Here is a 22,138-nt window from a genome sequence, read left to right as displayed (position 1 = left end):
GGTCTCTACAATGTAGATGTCATAGCAACCTTATTTACAGGAAATATATATTTGATATGTATCACTATGTTTAAATATATATAAAGTTTTGGTCATATGGCCCCCTCATAATCGTGTTAAATAATCGTGAATACAATATTGACCAAAATAATCGTGATTATGATTTTTCCCATAATCGAGCAGCCCTACTCTTAGTCATTAGTAGTTATACCTGTTCCGATCTAAACTGACATTCTGGAACATTTTATTAATTGCGCTGTAAATGTGTGGATATTGTTTGTGTGGGAAATGGTGCTCAGATTTAAAATGTGAGAACATGCTTGCTGTTTTCCCCTTTTTTCCTACACATTTCTTGTGGGGATTTAAGTTACATGATTTTTCCCAACAATCAAAATCAACAAAAGAGCAATGATATGCAAGTGCTATAACAAGTCACAGTTAGCTTAACGCAGTACACGTAGCAAGGTTTTTAAAAATTATATAATAAATAAAAAGAAAACCGATAGAATAGAAAAAGAATAGTGCAAGCTAGTGTTAGAGGTCTTTTTTGCTTTTGTTAATTGGATAATAAATAAAAAGAAAACAAATAGATAAAATGCAAAAAGATAAAATAAGCTAGTGTTAGTTTTTTTTTTAAGCCTAACTGGATGGTGAAATTGTGATGAAACGATGGGTTTGCTGGAACCACAAGCAGTTCTGTCTTGGAAGGTTGAGTTGAAGGTGATGGTCCTTCATCCAGCAAGAAAGATCTGTTAGACAAGCTGAGATGCGAGCCGCTATCGTCAGATCATCAGGATGGAATGAGAGGTAGAGTTGAGTGTCATCAGCATAGCAGTGATATGAAAATAAATGCTGTTACAGCTTTCAGTACAGCATCATGCACAATGTGCTGCCTAAATAGATTTTGTCTTAAATCTGCCTTCAAACCTGAAAGGTGTTGAGATATGTGAAGTCAAAATATTGTATTGCAAGCTAATGCAAATGCACTGAAATAAGATGCCCCCGGGGCAAGAGGACCTCCCTAAATAATTTTTTTTCTCTTGACCATAGATGGCACAAAATGTCATCTTAGCACATTGATGAATGGCTACGCTTTTTTTTTTTTTTCCTGAACATCAACATTTGTGAGATTAGTCAGTTGGAACTGTTTTGAGGTTATTAATCTAATTTTGTGTCTCTGGAAAATAGTGATCTATGACATTGTATTATGTTGAATATCAACTGTTAATGAAGGACCTGTGGACACTTCAACGTAACATAGTAACGTGATATCAACCATGTTTAAAAAAAGGTTACAATAAAAACTATGCAGAATAAGAACGTATCACTTCCTGTTCACAAAAAAAAATAAATTGACAAGTTATTTAAGTTTGCAAAATTAATTTGCAACAATCGAAGTCACCACCATATCTGTTGGAAACAAATGTCAAAACAACGAATCATAAACTTAAATCCTCTAAACATAAACCATTATTCTGCTGTTTTACTCACGTTTAGAGTCAAAAGGCAGCAAACTGTCCCATTCAAAACATTTGTGGAAAACACACTGAAGCTAATGAAAACACCTGAAGATAATTAGACACCAGCAATAAAACTATTAACAAATGCCATGCTTTCATTGTAAAAGTGAATCACCCAGGCAAATTTTATGTGAAATAAATAAGCCTATATTAAAAACTAGCAATGCTGGCTAGTCACACAATGAAATAATTGATTGTATTATGCAAATAATGACAACTGTCATACAAACCTTTCCATGTCAGTTCTATGTTGGATGTCATGTCAGTGATCAACATCCATTTCTTAATTTACTCTTCAAGCTCATGCATGGGAAGTCTTCCTGATCTACTAAGATAAATATGACTGTTTGTTATTTATTAAATTATATGAATATTGATTTATATGAATAGACAAACTCATTTACTCAAAATAGATTACTGTGGATATACAGAAATGATCTGTCACTGCAGTAAAGAAAAAATACACTGGAATTAAAGACACATTCTGTGTAAACAAGTCTTAAAGGGGTCATCGGATGGCCATTTTCCACAAGTTGATATGATTCTTTAGGTTCTTAATGTTCTTTACAATTTACAAATTACTTTGTAATTACAAATTACACGATGACTTATTCATCGTGAAATTTGCTAATTAGCACATTATTAGGAAAGGCGATTTGCAAAGATTCATTAAAAAACCTTACACTCACTTCTGTAGGTGAAGCTGGATCATGAATGATTTGCACGAACATAGACGCATTTAGGTAGATCAGGGGCACATTCCCTTCAAAAACAAACGTAATCCACTGCGTCTTCAGCGGCTCAGATGTCGGGAGTAAATGACGACTGCTATGCTCATTATTACATCCAACAACAGAACACCTCAGTCGCTTAGGAGTCATTCTTGTCTACATCTGCTCCGGCGGTGAAACAATGGCGGACTGATGACGCTCACTCAGGGTGGGTCTAAGGTAAGACACCAGTTCAGTCTGTGCTGAAACGCTACTGTCAATCAAACTATCGTGGGAGGGGCCTGTTTTTGTGACGTCACACAGACAGACATCTGAGATCGGCTTGATTTGAGAAAGGGGTAAAGATTTTAGTAGATTAACAAAAAACCACTGGGTGGATCTTTATCAGTATCAGGTGGATGTGTGTACACACGCTGCCAACACACATTTCAGTTCAAACAACTTGTAAAAGTGCATGTAGCATCCGATGACCCCTTTAATATCTTCTTCTTCTGCTTCTAAAGTACATTTATATTTTTTCAAGCATTCGTTTTTATATTTTACCTAAATTAGACAGTGGGCCCCCGTTCACACTAGCCTTTAAGTGGTAAATCCAGCCCTGTCATCATGATACAGCACCAACTTGTCTGACAGACTTGCAGCTTTAATAGCAAAGAGTTTCTCTTCTTCAGGGTAGTAAGGCATATCTTTGACCACTTCATCTGCCAGATCACAGTCTTTTTACGTGTTGCGTTGTATCGCGCCGCGTAAACATAAAACCACGTCTGCATTTGTGATCGGAGAAATTACAAACAACAAGCGCTACTCTACACTGCCCAAAACTCACGTTTGAATCGTCAGTGGCAAATTCTTTAAATATGAAAACTTACTTACAGTCTGTGAGTCAGAACAGCCGGCATTGTAGTCTACTCTACCAGGATCAGGAAACAGTCCTCCATAAAATGTGCTGCACACATCTGAATATTTGGGTTGAACTGTTCTGGAACAGTGTTGTAAATACAACTTAACCACTGATTTTAGTTGTGTCCTCTTTTGGAAGACTAAACAAAGTAGTTTGGCTTTCACAACGAAACACACAGCGTCACACACAGCGGACTTGAGTGAGTGGCGGCCGGCGGGGTAGAGGGGGGGGGAGGCGGCGGGCTTGAGAACGGTGCGGCCGGAGGGCTTGCGGCAACCACATGTGACGACCCCGGGCTGGACTCTGCTTCGTCCACGGTGAAAGCCGATCCGGCGATCCTCAGCGCGAAGTTAATGTATTTCCTCAGCGACCAGCACGGATCAGCTCCAGGCATGACGAAGCGGATATCGTCCTCTTTTGGAAGACCAAACAAAGTAGTTTTGCTTTCACAATGAAACACACAGCGCCTTCACAACATAGTGGTGGCGGCAACAACAATACTACAGCGAGAATAAAAGTTATGCCTTCTTTCTTTGCGTGAACATTTGGGCGGTGTTATGCAAATCTTCCTACACAGTGACATAGACATGTGGGGGCGTGTTAGAACGAGGTGTTTTAGGGGGGCGTGAACCAGTCTTAACTTTTATAAAGAATATCTCTTTGGGTTTGAGACTTTAGTCTTTGCAACTTCAGGGATCTTATCTATGCACGAACAGAGAAAGGAAAATTTGAAATTGCATCATATGACCCCTTTAATTCTTGATATCAGTAAATGTGTTTCAACATGTTACATTGGTTATTTCTGATATCTGAAAATACATTTGTGATATCAATATAATTTCTGATATCTAAAATGGCTTTCTTACTAGTAACAATCACATTCATGATATTAGAAATAAACATTGTCACTTGTGGCAATTAAATTGTTGATATCAAGAATAGACGTCTGTACTAGTAACCATGTGATTACTGATATAAAAAAATTAGTTTTTTACTAGTAAGAATTGTATTTCTGATATGTGAAATTGTCATTTCAACTAGTAAGAAATCAATTCTTGATATCAACAATTAAATTTGAATGGCAGCCTATGGTGACATTTAACTAGTGAAAATACAATTACAGATATCAAGGATTATACTTTTTACCAGTTGAAATTTAATTCCTGATATCAATAATTACCATTTTAACCAGTGAAAATGTAATTGTTGATATCAAGAATTAGCATTATGTTACTAGTGGAAATGTAATTCCTGATATAAAATTAGCCATTGTTACTAGTAGAAATCTAATTCCTGATATCAAGAACTAGCATTTTAACTAGTGAAACCTGAATTGTTGATATCAAGAATTCATATCCTGTGAAGGAATAAAAGTCTAAACGGCTTGCCATACTACCTGCACTTGTGGAACTTGAACTGTTTGCAGATGGACATGATGACCAGCAGGTGGAGCCAAATATTCATAATAAGTACTCACTTATTATGAATGCAAGCCTGCAGATGAACTTCTGAACTACTGCCACTAAGGGTAAATGCAATTATGAAAAAAATAATAATAATAAAAAATGCAATTATGAAAGAAATTTTTAAAGTGTATCATGATTCACATAGTCACATTATTTTTTAACATGTTATATTAATATATTTATATGCATTACAGATACATAAAATATTAAATTAAGAGACTAAAAGATGCTTAAATTGCGGTAAAACTGAATTCTACACACGCGCTTTTGCACTAGTCTGTCTGGCGCCTCTAGCGGTTGAAAGCATGCAGTGCAGCAGGATCTCTTGACTAAAGGTGATTTGAATGAATGGAAAACGCTTTCCATGGCTGAAACGGAGCAGAGGGAGCAGCCCAGACAAAGCAAGCGAGAAACTTTCACGCTGATAATCGCCAGTCCTGTCCCACAAAGCATGGATTTACAGAAGACAGCGGCGGTGCAGTAGATTCAACACCTTTCACCGTTCAAAGCAACATTGGAGTGAATTTAAAGTCCTGCTGCTGCTGAATGGACGAGCTTATTTTCACTCTGCGGGTCGATGATGAAGCTTTACAATGCAACAGGTTAGACTGAGTTTCGATATAGATTAATAGACGACAGAATCGAATGCGATCACTGGATATAATTGTTGCATTGGTCATGTTGTAGTCAGTGTATGAATCGCTGAGATGCAAACAGCGTGCACGCTTACCGAGTCATTGAAATGACAATGCAACACAATAATGTGAGAACAAACGAGATGTAGCCAAATCAGGCCTGTTTGAAATGTGCAAACGGGGTCTGCATGTAGTATGTGCGTGCATTGCAAATAAAATGTGGATCAGTGACATAAGGATGTGATTAAATAAAAAAGAAAAATTACTTTATAGAACCTAGTTTAGCACAATTTTTGCACAGTTTATACCATTTTAAACAAATGTTAGACTCCTAAAATGTCAAGTGGTGTAACGTTCTTGTAAAAACAATTACTAAAATATTTTAATTGCATCTTTAAAATGTGTGCTTGACAACTTGATCATTGTTTTCTGAAAAGTTCAAATGTTTGTCAAGTCAAATTTTAAAACATAATTGCTTGTTTGTTTCATTTTTTTTTTAAATTAAATATTAATATTTTAATTGCATCTTTAAAATGTGTGCTTGACAACTTGATCATTGTTTTCTGAAAAGTTCAAATGTTTGTCAAGTCAAATTTTAAAACATAATTGCTTGTTTGTTTCATTTTTTTTTTAAATGAAATATTATGAAAGATTATGGCAAACTGCTTTTGTCAACATTTGTTTTTGTAATTATTTTTAGCTTTTGTTTCTCAATTCAGTTAAACCATGTTGACATTTTTTACCTTTAAGCCAGACAAAAATATCAGCATTATGTTTGATTCACTAACTGAAAAATAGTTTTTCATATTTTAATGCCTTTCTAAATAACCTAATAGATACGGATAGAGTATATAGGCCTATTTATTGATATTTATAATTTTTGAACAGTCATTGTGTTATTTGTGTGTGTGTGTGTGTGTGTGTGTATTTTCAAATTAAACAAGTCTGTTTAAAGACATACTCTGGTTTTAATATTGGCAATTTGATGCATACTCAAATTTGGGGGGTTGTGTCCCACCTGGGATCTATGTCTCTGGCAGTAAAAGTAGTGTTCATTCTCTAATCATCATGCCAGGAGTGGTATCTGACCGCTGGTGACCCCTCCGCCAGCTGTTATAGTGTGGATCTCTACCTCAACACAGAGGACGCAGAGTAAAGCAGACAGCATGGTTCCCAACAAGTGGATTATGCATCCAGTTCTTCACAAATCGCCTCCCAGAAGCTGGCTTGGCATCCGGCTACGTCTCCGTAAGTTTTCTTTCTCCTCTGACTCTTATGAAATGTTAATTAATTGATCATCTTAATATCAGTAATGCAGGAAAGATGATTGACTAAATTTGTATGCCTTGGCAAATTGCATAACATTGCTTGATTAAATGATTGACGCTGATGCTTCAAATCCCATAAACAAATCAATAGTTGTGGTTTGGCATTAAAATGATGACTTTATATACAGGCATTTGGAGCATAAGCACTCTCTGATAATACTTTGGACCTGTGGAAATGTTAAACAAACATTTAATAACATTTTTACATTGTTTACTGCAGTGTGTCTTTTTGTGTGATGTATTTGTAGAGTCCTAGAAATGAGTTACAGCAAATCTCTCAGCTCATTATTTTAATTGACTGTTTAGTTAATTATGATTCATTTGAAATCATTTGCATATTAGGGATTTTAATTAATTGCGAATGAGACCAGAAGTGGCCTGTTCTTTATTAAATTCATAAATTACAATATTTTTACATACATTTTACATTTCTGATTGAAAGGTGCAATGCTGCTTACTGGAATATATTAGAATATATTTAGTATATCCTGTGCATAAATAAATACAAGCATGCATATCGAATAGTCCAATAAAGTCAACAAACATTCATTTAAAAAAGAAAATTAGTTTTTTGTTTTATTCGACTTTTAAAATCAGATTCAAATCCAGTTCTTGGATGCTTTAGCCATTCAATACTACTTCTTTCACAGACTGACCTGCACAGACACTTCTCGCTGTTGCCAAACATTTTCCTGCTCGATTATATTGACCTCTGCAATCACGATAAGATTAGCCTTCCAGCCTGAATGGTTATATATAGAAACCCCAAACTAATGTGTGGTGTACGCCAGAGGCTTCTTAGCTCAGCGGGGGCTGCAAGTTACCCTTAGTGCACCAGACCACTCAAGCCTCCCTGAAATACACGGGTTTAATCTCAGAGCATCTGGTGTTTAAGGCTTGTCTGAGAGGAGCTTCTGGCTCACTCAAGTTTGATTAGTCATTTTATCTTAACAGTTCTACCTAGTGTGTGTTTTCACCCTCATTTTGGGTGCATGATGTCAACTGACTGACCTTTAAAGCTCTTAGCTTGATATGCTTCCTGAAAAATGTCATTGCATCACTGGTTTTAAGTTGGTTCCTTTTGCATCTGCTAACTCTTTGCCTTAAACACTGGCAAATCCTTCTGCTTAAAGACTAATCTTATTATCTGAAGTGTAAAGGGTATTTATTTACCAGTTTGTGTTTCGCTTAGCTAAATTTGGCTTGTCCAGTGATAGTCAGATTTTCAAAAAAATAAAATAAAACTAATTTCAAGAGGTTTTTGCTAAATTGTGGCCTTTGTTTGGCTTTTCTAAATAAAACTTTCGGTTGGTTTTCATAGCGATGCAATAGAATAACTCCCTGAAATACACGGGTTTAATCTCAGAGCATCTGGTGTTTAAGGCTTGTCTGAGAGGAGCTTCTGGCTCACTCAAGTTTGATTAGTCATTTTATCTTAACAGTTCTACCTAGTGTGTGTTTTCACCCTCATTTTGGGTGCATGATGTCAACTGACTGACCTTTAAAGCTCTTAGCTTGATATGCTTCCTGAAAAATGTCATTGCATCACTGGTTTTAAGTTGGTTCCTTTTGCATCTGCTAACTCTTTGCCTTAAACACTGGCAAATCCTTCTGCTTAAAGACTAATCTTATTATCTGAAGTGTAAAGGGTATTTATTTACCAGTTTGTGTTTCGCTTAGCTAAATTTGGCTTGTCCAGTGATAGTCAGATTTTCAAAAAATTTAAATAAAACTAATTTCAAGAGGTTTTTGCTAAATTGTGGCCTTTGTTTGGCTTTTCTAAATAAAACTTTCGGTTGGTTTTCATAGCGATGCAATAGAATAACTGCTGCTTATGTTGAAGTGTTTGGGATGTGGCTTTTAATGATGAGACCTTTTTTGTAATCAGGCTCTCAAAAAGTATATAACAATTTGGATATAGATTTATCGGCCAACATATCGGTTATCGGCTTTCAAAAATAAAGAATAATCGGTTATCGGTATCGGCCAAAATTTTCATATCGGTGCATCCCTAATTTTTGCTTCCCCTAAGAACCATTCAGTGAACAGTTCTTAAAAGAACCTTTTTTTTTTTTTTTTAAGTGTGAAGAACATTTTAATACTCTAAAGAAATTTTTTCACTTGTGCAATGGAAAGGTTCCATGGATGTTAAAATTTCTTAATGGAACCATCAATGCCAATAAAGAGTCTTTATTTTTAGAGTGGACGCCATTTGTACATGCAGGAACAACTGTCACTTAAATAAGTGAACAGAATTTTTGGTAGATAGACAATAAAATTGGTAAAAACATCCCATAGACATACAATGAAAGAGGGATGAAGCTGTATGTAGAAACCAGAAAATCAATCAATAACCAGTATATATGGGATTTGTTTTGTCTTGGGTTCAGTAATGAACCACCTAGCACCATGGCAATGTCCTGGCGTTGTCTATGAGTTTTGCATGGGCAAAAAATCTAATTAATCATACTACAAAAGTGATTAAAACCATAAAAAAGGACATGCAACTTGCCTGCTAACATTGACACCATTTTCTTGTCAATAAATTGACCAATTCATTTACAAGTGCTTAGTTTTTAGTCAAAAGACACCTTGCATTTGATTAGTTTTATCAAAAGTAAACAACTAATCAAATATTGTTGGAAACTCAATGATGTAATCGATTATGGCCTTTACTCGAAAGACTGTATTGTAAATCTGACTCCAAAACCCAAATGCAACCCCCACATACACACACAAAAACAAACCGCAGGGTTATTGCCATCAGCTTTTCAAGTCCTGAGATGATGTAATGCTCATGAACAGGCTCTCGCAGCTGTCAGCCGTTCCCTCCACCGTTCAACAGCCCTCCTAGCCTTAAGGCTTTCCCATCATCCCTCACTCTGTCACGCATTCAGCTTGCTTTTATCACACACAAGAAAGGCTTAAGACAGTGCTATTAGCATATTGTTCTTCTTCCAGGTCCTGCCCTTGGTTTTAAGTGGTTGTACAGCTATTAGACTTGTTGAATGAATGAGATTAGCAGTAATTTAGCTGTGAACTTGCAGTTGGAGTTGTTTGGTTTGTTTGACTGATTGAGCGCCGCTGTTGGAGCCTGAGGGAAAAATTTCAGGTCCCAGATGTGAGGAGTAATTATAATTCACAATAAGGAATATATTTTAGACTAATATTTTAGATCAATAATATTTTAGTTATTTTGGATGCAAACAGCCATTTATTTGACCACAAAGTGTGTTGTTGGTCTGACACAAAACGGCTTCAGTTGCTTTTATAAAATGGCTGCAACTGCAATATGATAAAATGCAACCATTTTCAATATTTTTTTTAATTAATAGTCATAATAGACAGTTATTCCGCTGCATAATATAGCTTAATTTAATAACACTAAGCTTCCCCAACTAAGTTCTCCGAATTTTGGCAAACATTCTGGCAAGGTTCTTACAAAATGTTATGAACATACATTCTTCCACTGACATTATTAGAATGTTCGCTCAAAGCTGGTCTTTAATAACGTTCTAAAAATGTTATGCATACAACATTCTTCTGAAACGTACGTTTATCTAGCATTTTTTAAAGGTTACTCCTTGTTTCACAACGTTAAGAGAACATTCAAAAGTAACATTCCCATAAGGTTTGCAAATTGATAAAATGTATCATTCGTATATACAACATTCGTATGAAACCAAGTAAACATTTTTAAAATTGGACTTTTTGAACATTCAGAGAACATTAAGAAAATAATGTTTTTATTACTCGCTGGGAACGTTAGCAAAATGTTCTTGAAACATATTTTGTTAGCTGCTGAAGAAACATCTTAAAGCAAACAACAACAAAAACATCTTAAACCAGCCTAAGCTGGGGCCTGTTTCATAAAACAAGTTTATCCAATAAGCCAGGTTTATTTCAGTTAGTCTGACTTATTGTCAGTTGATTTGGTTCAAAATAAGTCAGACTAACTGAAATAAACCTGGCTTATTTGGTAAACTTGTTTTATGAAACAGGCCCCGGGTTTTCGTTGATATCCCAGCCTGGCTAGTCTTTCGGTTGGCTTTAGAATGGTTTAGTGTGTTTTTCAGCTGAACACCAGCTTGGCTGGGCTGAGAGACCAGCGCAAACTGGCTAAGACTAGCAAACCAGTTTAATCATTTTCAGCAGGATTTTTATAGCTGACAAACAACATAACTTGGTGCATTAATGTATACTGTACAGTATACACAGCAAAATTCTTTAAAAAGAGATTAGATCTGAACTTTTTGTTTTTTAAGTTAGATTTCTATTGACTAGATCTATAGTAACTTCTGTAGCTATTGGTTTCTTGGCCTTGCTAATGTACTAGCAGCGATCATGCACTGCTCCTTAGAGGAATTAAACACTTGTCACCCCTCTCTCCGTGTGACTATTACGGTAGATTAAAAGGGCCCTTCAGCCTGAGTTCATGTCATCACTTTGTCCCATGTCGACTACTGCTGAAGAGCTTCCCCCACCCAGCTTAAGTCCGTTTAGGCGGATCTCAGCCTTGTGTTAATGACCACATCTCTGCCAAGGATGAGCTCTGTAATATCTGCTTTTGTACAGAGCAAGACGGTCTAGCTTTTCATTATGTCCTAAATACAAGGTCAAATAAAATAGATGGGTTGAATTTTGTGTGTAGTAACCGCATGTTACAGACAGACAAATTGTTGCAGATGATTGCCAGATTTCCATTCATGTGTTTTTGTGATTATATTTAATATAAATGCCTTTTAGTAAAGGAGCCACAGTGGCTTCTCCAACATTGATTTCTATTGCTTTTTTGTATTTTCTCAATTAATTTGACGTTAATGCTCATACATAATCCACGCTCCATAAACAAAATTGTGTTCTTTGAAACCAAATAAATATTTTACAATTATTTGTATTAAAAATTATGAATGGAAACATTATCTATAAACATGTTTTGAAACCACTGGGTAATGTGATTTTTTTTTTTGGGGGGGAAAATGTATACTTTTGTAAGTAAAGATGTTCGTTATGTTACCAAAGATTTCTGTTTCACATAAATGTTTTCTTTCTTTTTTTTTAAACGTAATATTCATCCTGAAAGGATCCTGAGAAAATGCATCACCGTTATCACAAAAATATTAAGCAGCACTGTTTTCAACATTGATCATAAGAAATGATTTTTGAGCACTGTTATAATGAGAATATTAGGATGATTAAAATATATTACAATAGAAAAGTTATTTTCAATATGACTCTCTTTACTTTGTTTTTGATCAAATAAATATAGCCTTGTGGAGCATAAGAGACTTCTTTTTAAAAATCTGAACAACCCCAAATTTTTGAATGGTAATATTTGACATTTTGAGTCAATTAATTATCTTCAGTTAATGTGTTCAGTTTGTTGTGAGTTTTGAAATATTACAAAAGCATTTCTAGTATTTAAGGGGTTAATATAGCATATGATGTGGCGGTTCCATCTAAATATAGGTTAAATATATTTTCCACTACTTTGGCAACCAGAGAGTCAAACTGCTCTCCACTTGTCAACACCATTGAGGCTTGGGAGAACTCACTCCTTCACTTCATCCTGTTGCACACACTCATTCTGCCTCTGTCACACGTCTGCACTCAAACGCTGTTACGTAAGTGCACTTTTTATGCTAATGCAGAATATTCAAGCCCACTGTTTGTTTAAAAAAGACGCTGAAGTTGCAGAGGAAAAACCTTAGATTCATTGTCTGAATCTGCTTCTCTGTTGAGTCTCATTCTGCAGCTGCCCGAGCAGCCTGTTCATTTAAAAAAGCTGCAAGTTCAAAGCCAGGTTCTGGATTACTACCATATGTCTGCAAAGCCAGACTCCAAGAGTAAATCTGCCCCAGCCGTACCCTCTAATTTCTTATCCCAAAATTGGACATCAGAATGGCTGTGCAACATCGTCCCTCCCCTCCGACTCTTGCACGGTACGTTCTCACAATAATTCATCTCTTCAGGATAACTAAAGCAACCTTACTGCAACAAGACATTGGGGAAATGCCACGTTTGAAATTGTAATTTTGACATGCATCCACCTCCGTAGAGTGGATATCTTATCAGGAGCCACTGCTGGCCAGTGTCCATCCAAGGAAACAGCTGACATTGTTGTAGTCACACGGCATTCGTAACTCATAAATCTCTCCCAAAAAGGAGGACTAGGACTCTAATCAATGCAGAAATGTCTGGCTTTTATTGTTTGTGCAAATCATAGACAAAGTTCACTGTCTGTGTAGGAGGGGTTTGCAAGAGATCTTTGTTTCCCAGAGACTGAAAGGTATTGGCCTAGTCTGTCAATCCCAGCATGCACTTCAGCCCAGTGTGAATACAACATTTGTCTGGTAGTGTGGGTCGAACACCCTCTGACAACCAGACCTCCTTGCCCAACTTGCTTGCGCAGACTTTGACACTGATGTGGCTGTTCCTTGCAGAATTGGAAATACTGATTGTTTGGCAAAGAAAGCGAAGAACTTCTGAGATGAAGAAGAAGCACCATCAACTTCTTCTCAAAGAAGGCAAGACATTTTTTTTCTGGACCTCAAACAACTTTGGAAGACATTAATTAGTTTACTCTTGCCAAGATTTAGAGGACTTGTGGGTGTTTCCAGCTTGAACCACAATTCAAAAAGCGAGGAAACCATCATACGTTCTCAATTGAGATTTTTTTCTAAAGAGTTGCATTGGGTTGCTGTGAAATGGGTGCCAGGGTTTGCTCGGGTTTATAACGTAGGTCTGGGATGAAGTTGAAGAAGAAGCACCGTCAACTTTTCGAAGAAGGCGAGACATTCTTGTCAAGACATCAAGCAATTTTGGAAGACTTGAATTAGTTTTTATCTTCCCAAAGTTTAGAGGACTTTTAGGAATTCCTGTCTTGGCGTACTGCAAGATCACACCAAGGGATCCACAATTCGAGAAGCAAGGAACCCGTCATATGTTCTCAATTGAGATTTATTGTCAAGAGTTGCATTGAGTTGCTGTGAAATGGGTGTCAGGATTTGCTCGGTTTTGGAACGTAGGTCCGGTTTTGGCGTGCCTAGTTGCGCACTTTTATGGGTTGGAACTCGTGAAGCAGGATCAAAGCGAGGTTTAATTGTTAGGGAAGATGAGGTAACTGCAGGTGCCTGCTTTATGGGGAATTGTTTGAGATTGACTATATCCCGTTTAGGGCACATCAGAGGTGGACATAAAGATGCCGCGTTAGATGTTGAGTGTTTGATTATTGTGCGAGTGGGTATCGTTTCCTTTTAAAGTAGCTTTTAGAAGATCAGTTTATTTTTGCAGTTAGCATTTACAGCCTCGTCCTTCGCAATGTTCCTTTACTGGAGGAAACGGGGAGCTTATGAACTTGAGACACTCCCATTTTCTTTAACCGAACTGGGGGCGGAACGGTACTCTTGGTCGTCCCCTCTGGATGTCATCTATGATGTTTATGGTAAGGCTGGATCCACTTACCCAAAATACTGACATTCTTCAGACACTAACCAGTGAGTTGTTGTCTTTGGTACACTCCAATCTCAAACAGTACTTGCTTAAATTTAGACAGCTTTGTTAAATTGTTTGGAACCCAAAGTCATAAATGTACTGTTCTTTTTGGTAATATCATTCAGGATTTCAGTAGTTGAAATGCTGTTTTTATATGACTTTGTGACACTGTCACTAAACTGTTCAGGATTGTCAAACCAGGTTTACTATTACATGAAGCAGATGTTTGTGCTGTTTCTTTTGCACTGTATATCTGGACCATATTAGTTATCACAAGCTACATTTACATGCACCCAAATAATCTGATTCTAAACAGATTATTTGTGTGCATGTAAAAGTAACTCGTGGCTATGTGTGATTGGAAAGCCTTATCGTAAATGCCTTAATCAATCCAGTTGAGCTCAATGAAATTTTGGTGGTGTAGACATGAAATCGAATCAATAGGAAAAAATATGTAAACGTTTGAATCCAAGTATTTTCTTAATCGGATTCAAAAATAATGTTCAGGATTGTGATGCATATGTTTACATATGTTTTATGTCTTATGACCCCATGTACGTTTATTTACAACTCATGCCTTAAAAATTGGTGAGTGAAGGAGGCTGAATATTTACTAAATATTTGCAGAAATGCTTATCTGACATGTCAGCTCTCTTTTTGTGAATACGCCATTCAAATTCGCAACGCTTAAACAATTTTCTGAATCAGATTTGATTCATTCCATTTGACCGAAATTAGCGCATATAAACATAACTGCAGATATCGGATTTTATTTTATTAATTTAATTTATCATTCTCTTGGATATGTTTCTGTTGATATTGTATATTTAATAATCTATTGTTCACTTAAAGCTGTTCTTTTAAAACACTAATAATTATATAACACTGTTGAATGTACTCTCGAGCTAATCTCGAAATTAATATCCATTTTTCATACTGTATTTTTTTGTTGTGAGGCCTGAATTCACTTTGATTTTTGCTTTTTATTTAGTCTTTTTATTATTAATGTATTTAGACAAAATAGTATAGAATTTTAATGTATGAATTATATATTATGTTATTTTAGATTACATTATATTATAATAAATTAAAGCATAATTTACATTTTTAAACAATTAATATCGTTGCATCCCTTGTTCATGTATGCATGCATTGGATGGATGTCTTCAGCCATTGCATTGCATCCTGCTGTTTTGTAGTGCTACATTAAGCTCTCTTCTTTAAGCACCTCTTCATTACTTTGAGTACTGCTGCTGCCCTGCATTGTGTGTTTTGAAGTTGAAAATGTGTTATCATGGTCAATCATTGCTGACATCTCCTTGTTGTTCGCTACTCTTTCCCTGACGCTGTTTCTCATTAGCCCATCATTCAGTCCTCAATGCTTTATTTGTTTGTCACTTACTCAATCCAGATTTCTTCCGGAACATTTGGGACACTTCAACAGAGCTGGAAAACTGCAGCAATGAGTCTCTTCTTTGATGTCTTCCATCCATAAGACCTGTAATTAAGGCCGATCCATTACTGAGAGCCACTCTCTGGCTGCTGCAGCCTAGAGAAGAGGAGCGTACCGCATTTCTAAGTGCATACTTGTCTTCTCAAATGCCATAATTAGTCTGGGGGATAAAAATGGTGGGTCGTGGCTCACTTTGGGTTTTGAGTTGGTAATGGTGATGGGAAAATGTCACAAACTCATAGTTGATTATACAGTAATCTTATGAGGCCCACAACTGTAAGATTAGCTTCAAAATGGTCTTATTACTGTATGTACTCAGGATTCAAGTGTGTGGCCTCTTAAGTCCTTTTTGCGTGTTGTGTAAGAAGCAGTATGGCTGGAGGCATGAAGTCTGTCTTTTTTCTGTCAATGACATGAATGAAAATGTGCATGCTGCATTTTTAGTTTTTCAAACAGACCAAAATTTTAAATGTTAGTACAGAATAAATCATCTTAAAGTAAGTAGTTTTATTTGCCTGGGCAGTGTCTAATTAAAATGGGTATGCACAAACAGACAGCTTGGAAAGATTTTGGTTGACAGTGCAATAACATTACATATTTTACATTCGGTTTTCAGCAAAAAGAAAAAAAAAACTTGGTCGTTTTTGTTTTTTAATAAATACCAAATTAATTTAGGATGTGGAAACTTACAGTACTTTTGTATTTGTTAAATATGAATTTATTTATTTATTTTTTGCTGAAAACCGAAAGTAAAATGTTTTATATAAAAAATTATTATATAAAAGTATTTTCAACCAAATGTTTGGTTGATGTATTGCCAATTTCGGTTTCAAATAATTTTGTAATTTTTTTTTGCAGTTGTGATATTCTCGTCATTTGAGTCTTTATATTTTAAAATTATATTAAAAATTTCTGACTTTATATTTCACAATGTGACTCTTTAGCTCACATTTGGAAAGTCATTCCTCATAATAGCAACTTTATTTCTCACAATATGACAAGATAAGAAATGTGACTTTCTTATTTTCAACACTCTCACTCAACACTATAAACAAACCAATAAATAACTAAATAAAAACGTTTTGGTGCTATGTACTGTATTATTATTAAATATTTTTTCTGGATTTATTTTTCTGGGTGTTTTACCTGTATTTAGAATTTTGCACTTCATTGCGTTGTGTTTTAGGGTTAATGGAAATGGGTTGGATAAAATTACTGGATAAGCACCAGTGCATTTTCCTTTTTTCCCCTCTGTAAATGGGTTTTCATCTAACATCTGATAACCAACGTTATGAAAACATATTGTGGAAAAAATTCAAAATTGCTTCAGGTTGTAAATGCAGTTTTTTTTGGCTGCATTAATGATTTTTAATGCTAATAATGATTTTTAATGAAAACAGTGAGAGGCCGTTTAAAGCAGCTTCTCATCTAATGCATAAAAAAAAGGTTGCATCACTCATGCACTCATGTTTCTTTCCTTTAGAAACAGAAAATGTCTTTTGTTGTGTATTTGTAAGCACTTTTTGTAGGGTACATTTTGTAGAATGTATAATCGTTGGGATCCTGTTCACCTTGTCTGGTTTTATTTTGCTGATATATATATCCCTTATATGTTCTTGCCAATGAATTTAAACCCTTTTACCGTCCTGTGTGGTGATGCAGCAGTTGGCTGCATCTCTGACAGTCAAGTGAAGCACCTCGTACCTTGGCAGTCTGTTACCGTCTGCCATCTGTCGTCCAGCAGACGCCTCGCGTTACATAACTCACACGGCGTCTCCGGCTGACGGGGCGCTTTAGCCTTCAGAGCCAAGCAGGAGGAGGAGGCAGGCCATCAGACAGGTCCAGTAGTGTGCCAGCCGTCCCATGCTACAGAACAGAGGGATAAATTCACCGCCGATCTGAGGCATTCCTCACATTCTTCTTAAAAGCCGTACAAAAGCGATGCGTAAACATGCTCTTAGAAACCTCCACTCTGCCTATACATGGTAAACATGGTACAGTCCAGGTCGAGGGTCCTTGCTGTGTGGTCTTCTTTGAGGAAGAGTATGATAAGGCTGCAGGACTGTGGGATTGTCGTTGGGAACTGTACGCTTTGTTTTACAGATCACTTGTTTATATGATTATAAGACAAGCATCACTTCTAATGCTCATACTTTGGTTTAGGGGCTTAGCATGTCACTATCTAGAGTATTAAACTCTGGCATGTAACTTGTCCTGAAGAGTTTGTACTACGAATGTGAACACTGTGAATATATTTTTTATTATGCAAAAAAAAATATTCATTTATTATGGTTATTGTTCATTTTATTTAATTTTTCATTTTATGTTAAGTCTCTTTTTTTTTCTTATTTTTTAAATAGTCAAGCCACCTTTATTTATATAGCGCTTTTAACAATACAGATTGTGTCAAAGCAACTGTACAGCATTAATTAGGAAAATAGTCTGTCATTAATGCAAGATGATGATAGTAAACACTTAATTTTCAGTTAAAGACAGTTCATCATTGAATTCAGTGATGTCGTCATCATCCAGCTCAGTTCAGTTTAATAGTATTTGTGCAATCATGTCAACGATAACGCTGGAAATGAAGTGTCCCCAACTAAGCAAGCCAGAGGCGACAGCGGCAAGGAACCAAAACTCCATCGGTGACAGAATGGAGAAAAGTGGCTCAGTCTGGGGCCAGTTCTCCTCTGACCAGACAAAACCAGCAGTTCAATTTCAGGCTGCAGCAAAGTCACATTGTGCAGAGGACTCGTCTGGTTCCTGTGGTCTTGTCCCGGTGGCCGTCTAGGAGACAAGGTCTTTGCTGGAGATCTGTCTCTGGGGCTCATCTAGATATTTTTTAAATAGTGTTTAATAATAATAATAATAAATTACTATTATTAATATTATCTACATCTGTATAAAGTCAAATATTATTGTAAGATGATCAACTCTATCAAGTAATAGTTTTCGGTTTCATTTTTTTATGATTTTATTTTTACATTATTATTATTATTATTATTATTATTATTATCTAAAGTCAAATACTATTGTCAGATTACTTTTTATTTTTTGTTTATTTTGTTACTAATACAACTACTATTTTTTATTATTATTATTATTATTAATAATAATATTCTATCTCTATGAAGTCAAATACCATTGTTAGATTATCAGCTCAAATAATAGTTCAGTTTCAGCTTTTTTTCAATTACTTTTTTTATTAATTGTTATTGTGATGATACTACTACGACTAATTATTTTTTCTTTTCTGTTTCATATGATCATAATGAAATCATAATGATTTCATATTATTATTATTATTATCTAAAGTCAAATACCATTGTAAGATTACCAGCTTTTTCACATAATAGTTCAGTTTCAATCTTTATTTTACTATTTTATTTTATTTATGGTTTATAATAATAATAATAATAATAATTTTTTATTTAATTATTTATTTTAATTTATTACAAGCTTAAACAGCATTCCTTTTTGCTCTACTGAAGTTGGCATCCCAACAGGTAAACAATACTCACATTTTATTCGGACGCTGTTAAAACTTAGAAAGTTGGGTGCAGTGAGTTTTCTCATAGCGTGACCGCATCGGTGACTGTACGCACATGCTGGCTCACTGTGTGTGTTGACAATGCATGTGCCGCTAGCTTGCTTTTATTGGTTTGATTTGGGCCTAATCAGCAGTGCTGAGGCCAGACATTCCTCTCCACGTTAAACAGATACTGAGAGGGAGTGAGAGAGAGTGAAGAACAGGAGGAGGTTAAAGAGAGAGGAGAGTGGATGAATACTGCTGAATCAGACTCTTAACACGTATCATTAGCATCCTAAGATAAACAAACTTGCTGGTTGTCCTTAAGGTCTTTATTCATTATAAATGTCAAATAACATCACATTTGATCAATTTTTTTTATTTTATTTTATTTTACAGAGTTAAGTAGTACCTATTCAGTGAATTTAAATGCTTTTTAGCTTGTTCATTCAAAAGCGGACCGTTTTGGAGCAGCGAAAAAAGAGAAGGCTTATTAAAGCTAAACTTTTTTTTTTTTTTTTTTACATGACACCATGCTACAACATACAGTTCCTAGCTTAAACTGGATTTTCCAGCAGGGACTGTAAAAGTCTATGTTTTTATTTCCACCTGTTTCATCATCTGCTGATGGTTAAGTATCACTGAAGTGTTATACTTAGGGTTTTGCAAACCATAAGTATGAGGAATAATGATGCAAAAACAATGAAGTGGTCGAGCAGGCAGCTGCTGCTGGTCAGACACTGTTGACTCACATGATTTTAGGTTTCGCCACAAGTTTTTGATTCATGACTCCTTTGATTTAGTCTAAAAAATGGATACTGAGGCATATTATTGAAGAAGGCCCACATTTAGCTGATTTTAAGTGAAAGATCTGCAGATGGAATTTTCCTGAGAATATTGAATCTGTAAGTGGAGAGGAGAGTGGAAAGTTGTCATTGGGTTGACTTCTATGGAGAATCACTTAAATATGTGGCTGTTAACCGTCTTGAAATTCTCATCTACATACAGACACATCGATCTTCCAGCATGTGAAATAAATCGCATTAACACAATGAATATTTATAGTGTGGTTTATTGTTAATTTTGCATTCACCTTTTCATCCAGTCCTTAATGAAGCGAAAGTGATACGAAAGTATGTTTGTGTGTTTTCTTCCTTTTTAATTTCTTTTTTTTGTCCTCGTCTTCCTTTCTCCTGTCTTGTTTATATCCTGTTAAAGTTCCTCTGTCTGTCTCAGTCTTTAACCTTACATTGCATTAAATATCCTCTTAGTGTTTAGGACCTGTTGAGACTGTTTTAATATTTTATTTATTTTTTGTTGTAATTTATTGTATTGTTTTTTCGTTTTGCTTCGTTTTTAACTAGTCAAAAAAATTTAACAGTAACCGGACAATAAAACGGTCAAAAGAACACTCTAGTATCCAGTGTATTTAATTAATTTTTAAAATATTTTTATTTAATTTAATTTTCTATTTAATTTTATTTTATTTTACAGAATAAACTAGCAAAGTAGCAATCTTTTGGGAAAAAAACTAAGTGTTTTTTAACACTGACATAGTATTATATTTTTATTAATATTTTGAATTAGTGTTTATATTTGTATTTAATATTTGAATTTTAATTTAGTTTTGTTTTTGACATTTTTATTAGTTTTTGTTGATTTTAAATGTCTGTATTATTTTGATAAATTTTTGTTTTAGTTTATTTTAGTACATCAAGTTACTAATATAACTAAAACTGAAATAAAAATTAATTAAAACAATACAGACATATTTAAAAGCAACAAAAACGAATAACAATGTCAAAAAGTAATAATTTTAGCACATCAAGGTTAACCAACAAACAGATTTAAAAATAGATTTTTATTTTAAGTAAAAAAAAAAAAAGAGAGGTTTTTGTTGGCTATAAAATCCAATATCCCAAATACCCTAGCAACCACATAGCAACTATTTTATTGTATTTTTTTCAGAAAATCTAGAGTTTCCCAGCGGGTTCATGAGGTGTTTTAATGTGTATGTGTGTGTGATTTGATGTTGCAGATGAGAAGCCCGCTCAGGATGAGGAGTGTGTGGTTTGCCAGCATCCAGACTGCAGCGAGCGCCGTCATGCCTCAAAGGTAAGAGCCTTTCTGAAGACTGCTGGGAGATCTCCGCTTCTCTGTGGAGGGTCCATCTCGTGCTTTCAAGGATCAGAGAGAGGCCTGCTGGGATATGAGCTCCCCTCTCTGGCCACCAGACTGTGAAATGAGTTCGCTGTCATAAACTGGTGCTCTCTGAAACAGGAGAATGATCAGAGGAGAGCAGCCAACTCAAGTCTACTCTCCTTGCTTTGCTAACTTGTACGGTTTGCTTTGGGAATGAGGTAGACGGCTGTTATAGTGTTGAGGGGCATGTTATGTAGCGTGTTGGGTTGTAAGCGTGACAGGAAACTACTTGTGCATATTCATTTTATTTGTTAGGTACTTTGATAATGCTTTTAGCTTGCTAAAAGAGTAGTATGTCATGAAAAACAGTAATATTGTGAAATATCTGTGCAATTTATATTTGTACAGTTTATAAGTAATTTAGATTTACAATTTAGATTTATAAAATTGACACTGCCGTTCAAAAGTTTGGAAAGAAGAAGATTCTTATGCTCATCAAGGTTGCATTTATTTGATCAGAAATCAAGAAAAAATAGTAAAATATTATTTCAGTGTAAAATAACGGTTTTCTATGTGAATATATTTTCAAATGTAATTTATTCCTGTGATCCATGTTGAAAACGGAACAGGAGCATGTGATACTTTTTTCAGGATTTTTTTAAATAAATAAAGTTAAAAAGAACAGCACTTATTTAAAATAGAATCTTTTGTAACAATATAAACTACAATTTAAAAGTTTGTGGTCAGTAAATTCTATCTTTTTCTTTTTCTTTTAATTAGTTTGAAATTAATACTTTTATTCGGCAAGGATGTGTTAAATTGATAATAAGTGATAGCGAAGACTTATATTGTTAGAAAATATTTCTATTTTGAATAAATGCTGTTCTTTTTTTAACTTTTATTCATCAAAGAATCCTGGAAAAAAAGAATCACCCCCCC

At 35.2% G+C, this 22,138-nt stretch overlaps 1 protein-coding gene across 2 annotated transcripts in view; it reads left to right on the top strand.

Annotated features, from left to right (window-relative positions):
• Positions 1–4,963: 4,963 nt before the first annotated feature.
• The window catches only part of LOC107565889 (pleckstrin homology domain-containing family G member 5-like), an 84,208-nt gene continuing 67,033 nt past the window's right edge, over positions 4,964–22,138 (top strand). Inside the window, exons 1-3 of one of the 2 annotated variants that reach the window (XM_016251181.1) lie at positions 4,964–5,220; positions 6,329–6,501; positions 21,096–21,172. In XM_016251181.1, the coding sequence (XP_016106667.1) occupies positions 6,420–6,501; positions 21,096–21,172 (159 nt within the window). In that variant the 5' untranslated portion in view covers positions 4,964–5,220; positions 6,329–6,419. The remainder of the gene's footprint in view (positions 5,221–6,328; positions 6,502–21,095; positions 21,173–22,138) is intronic. The other variant, XM_016251180.1, reaches the window with a different exon arrangement.

Source organism: Sinocyclocheilus grahami, unplaced genomic scaffold (assembly GCF_001515645.1).
Source record: "Sinocyclocheilus grahami isolate Dianchi unplaced genomic scaffold, SAMN03320097.WGS_v1.1 scaffold1033.1, whole genome shotgun sequence".
Taxonomy (NCBI): Eukaryota; Metazoa; Chordata; class Actinopteri; order Cypriniformes; family Cyprinidae; genus Sinocyclocheilus; species Sinocyclocheilus grahami.
This window is presented reverse-complemented; position numbering and strand designations above follow the sequence as displayed.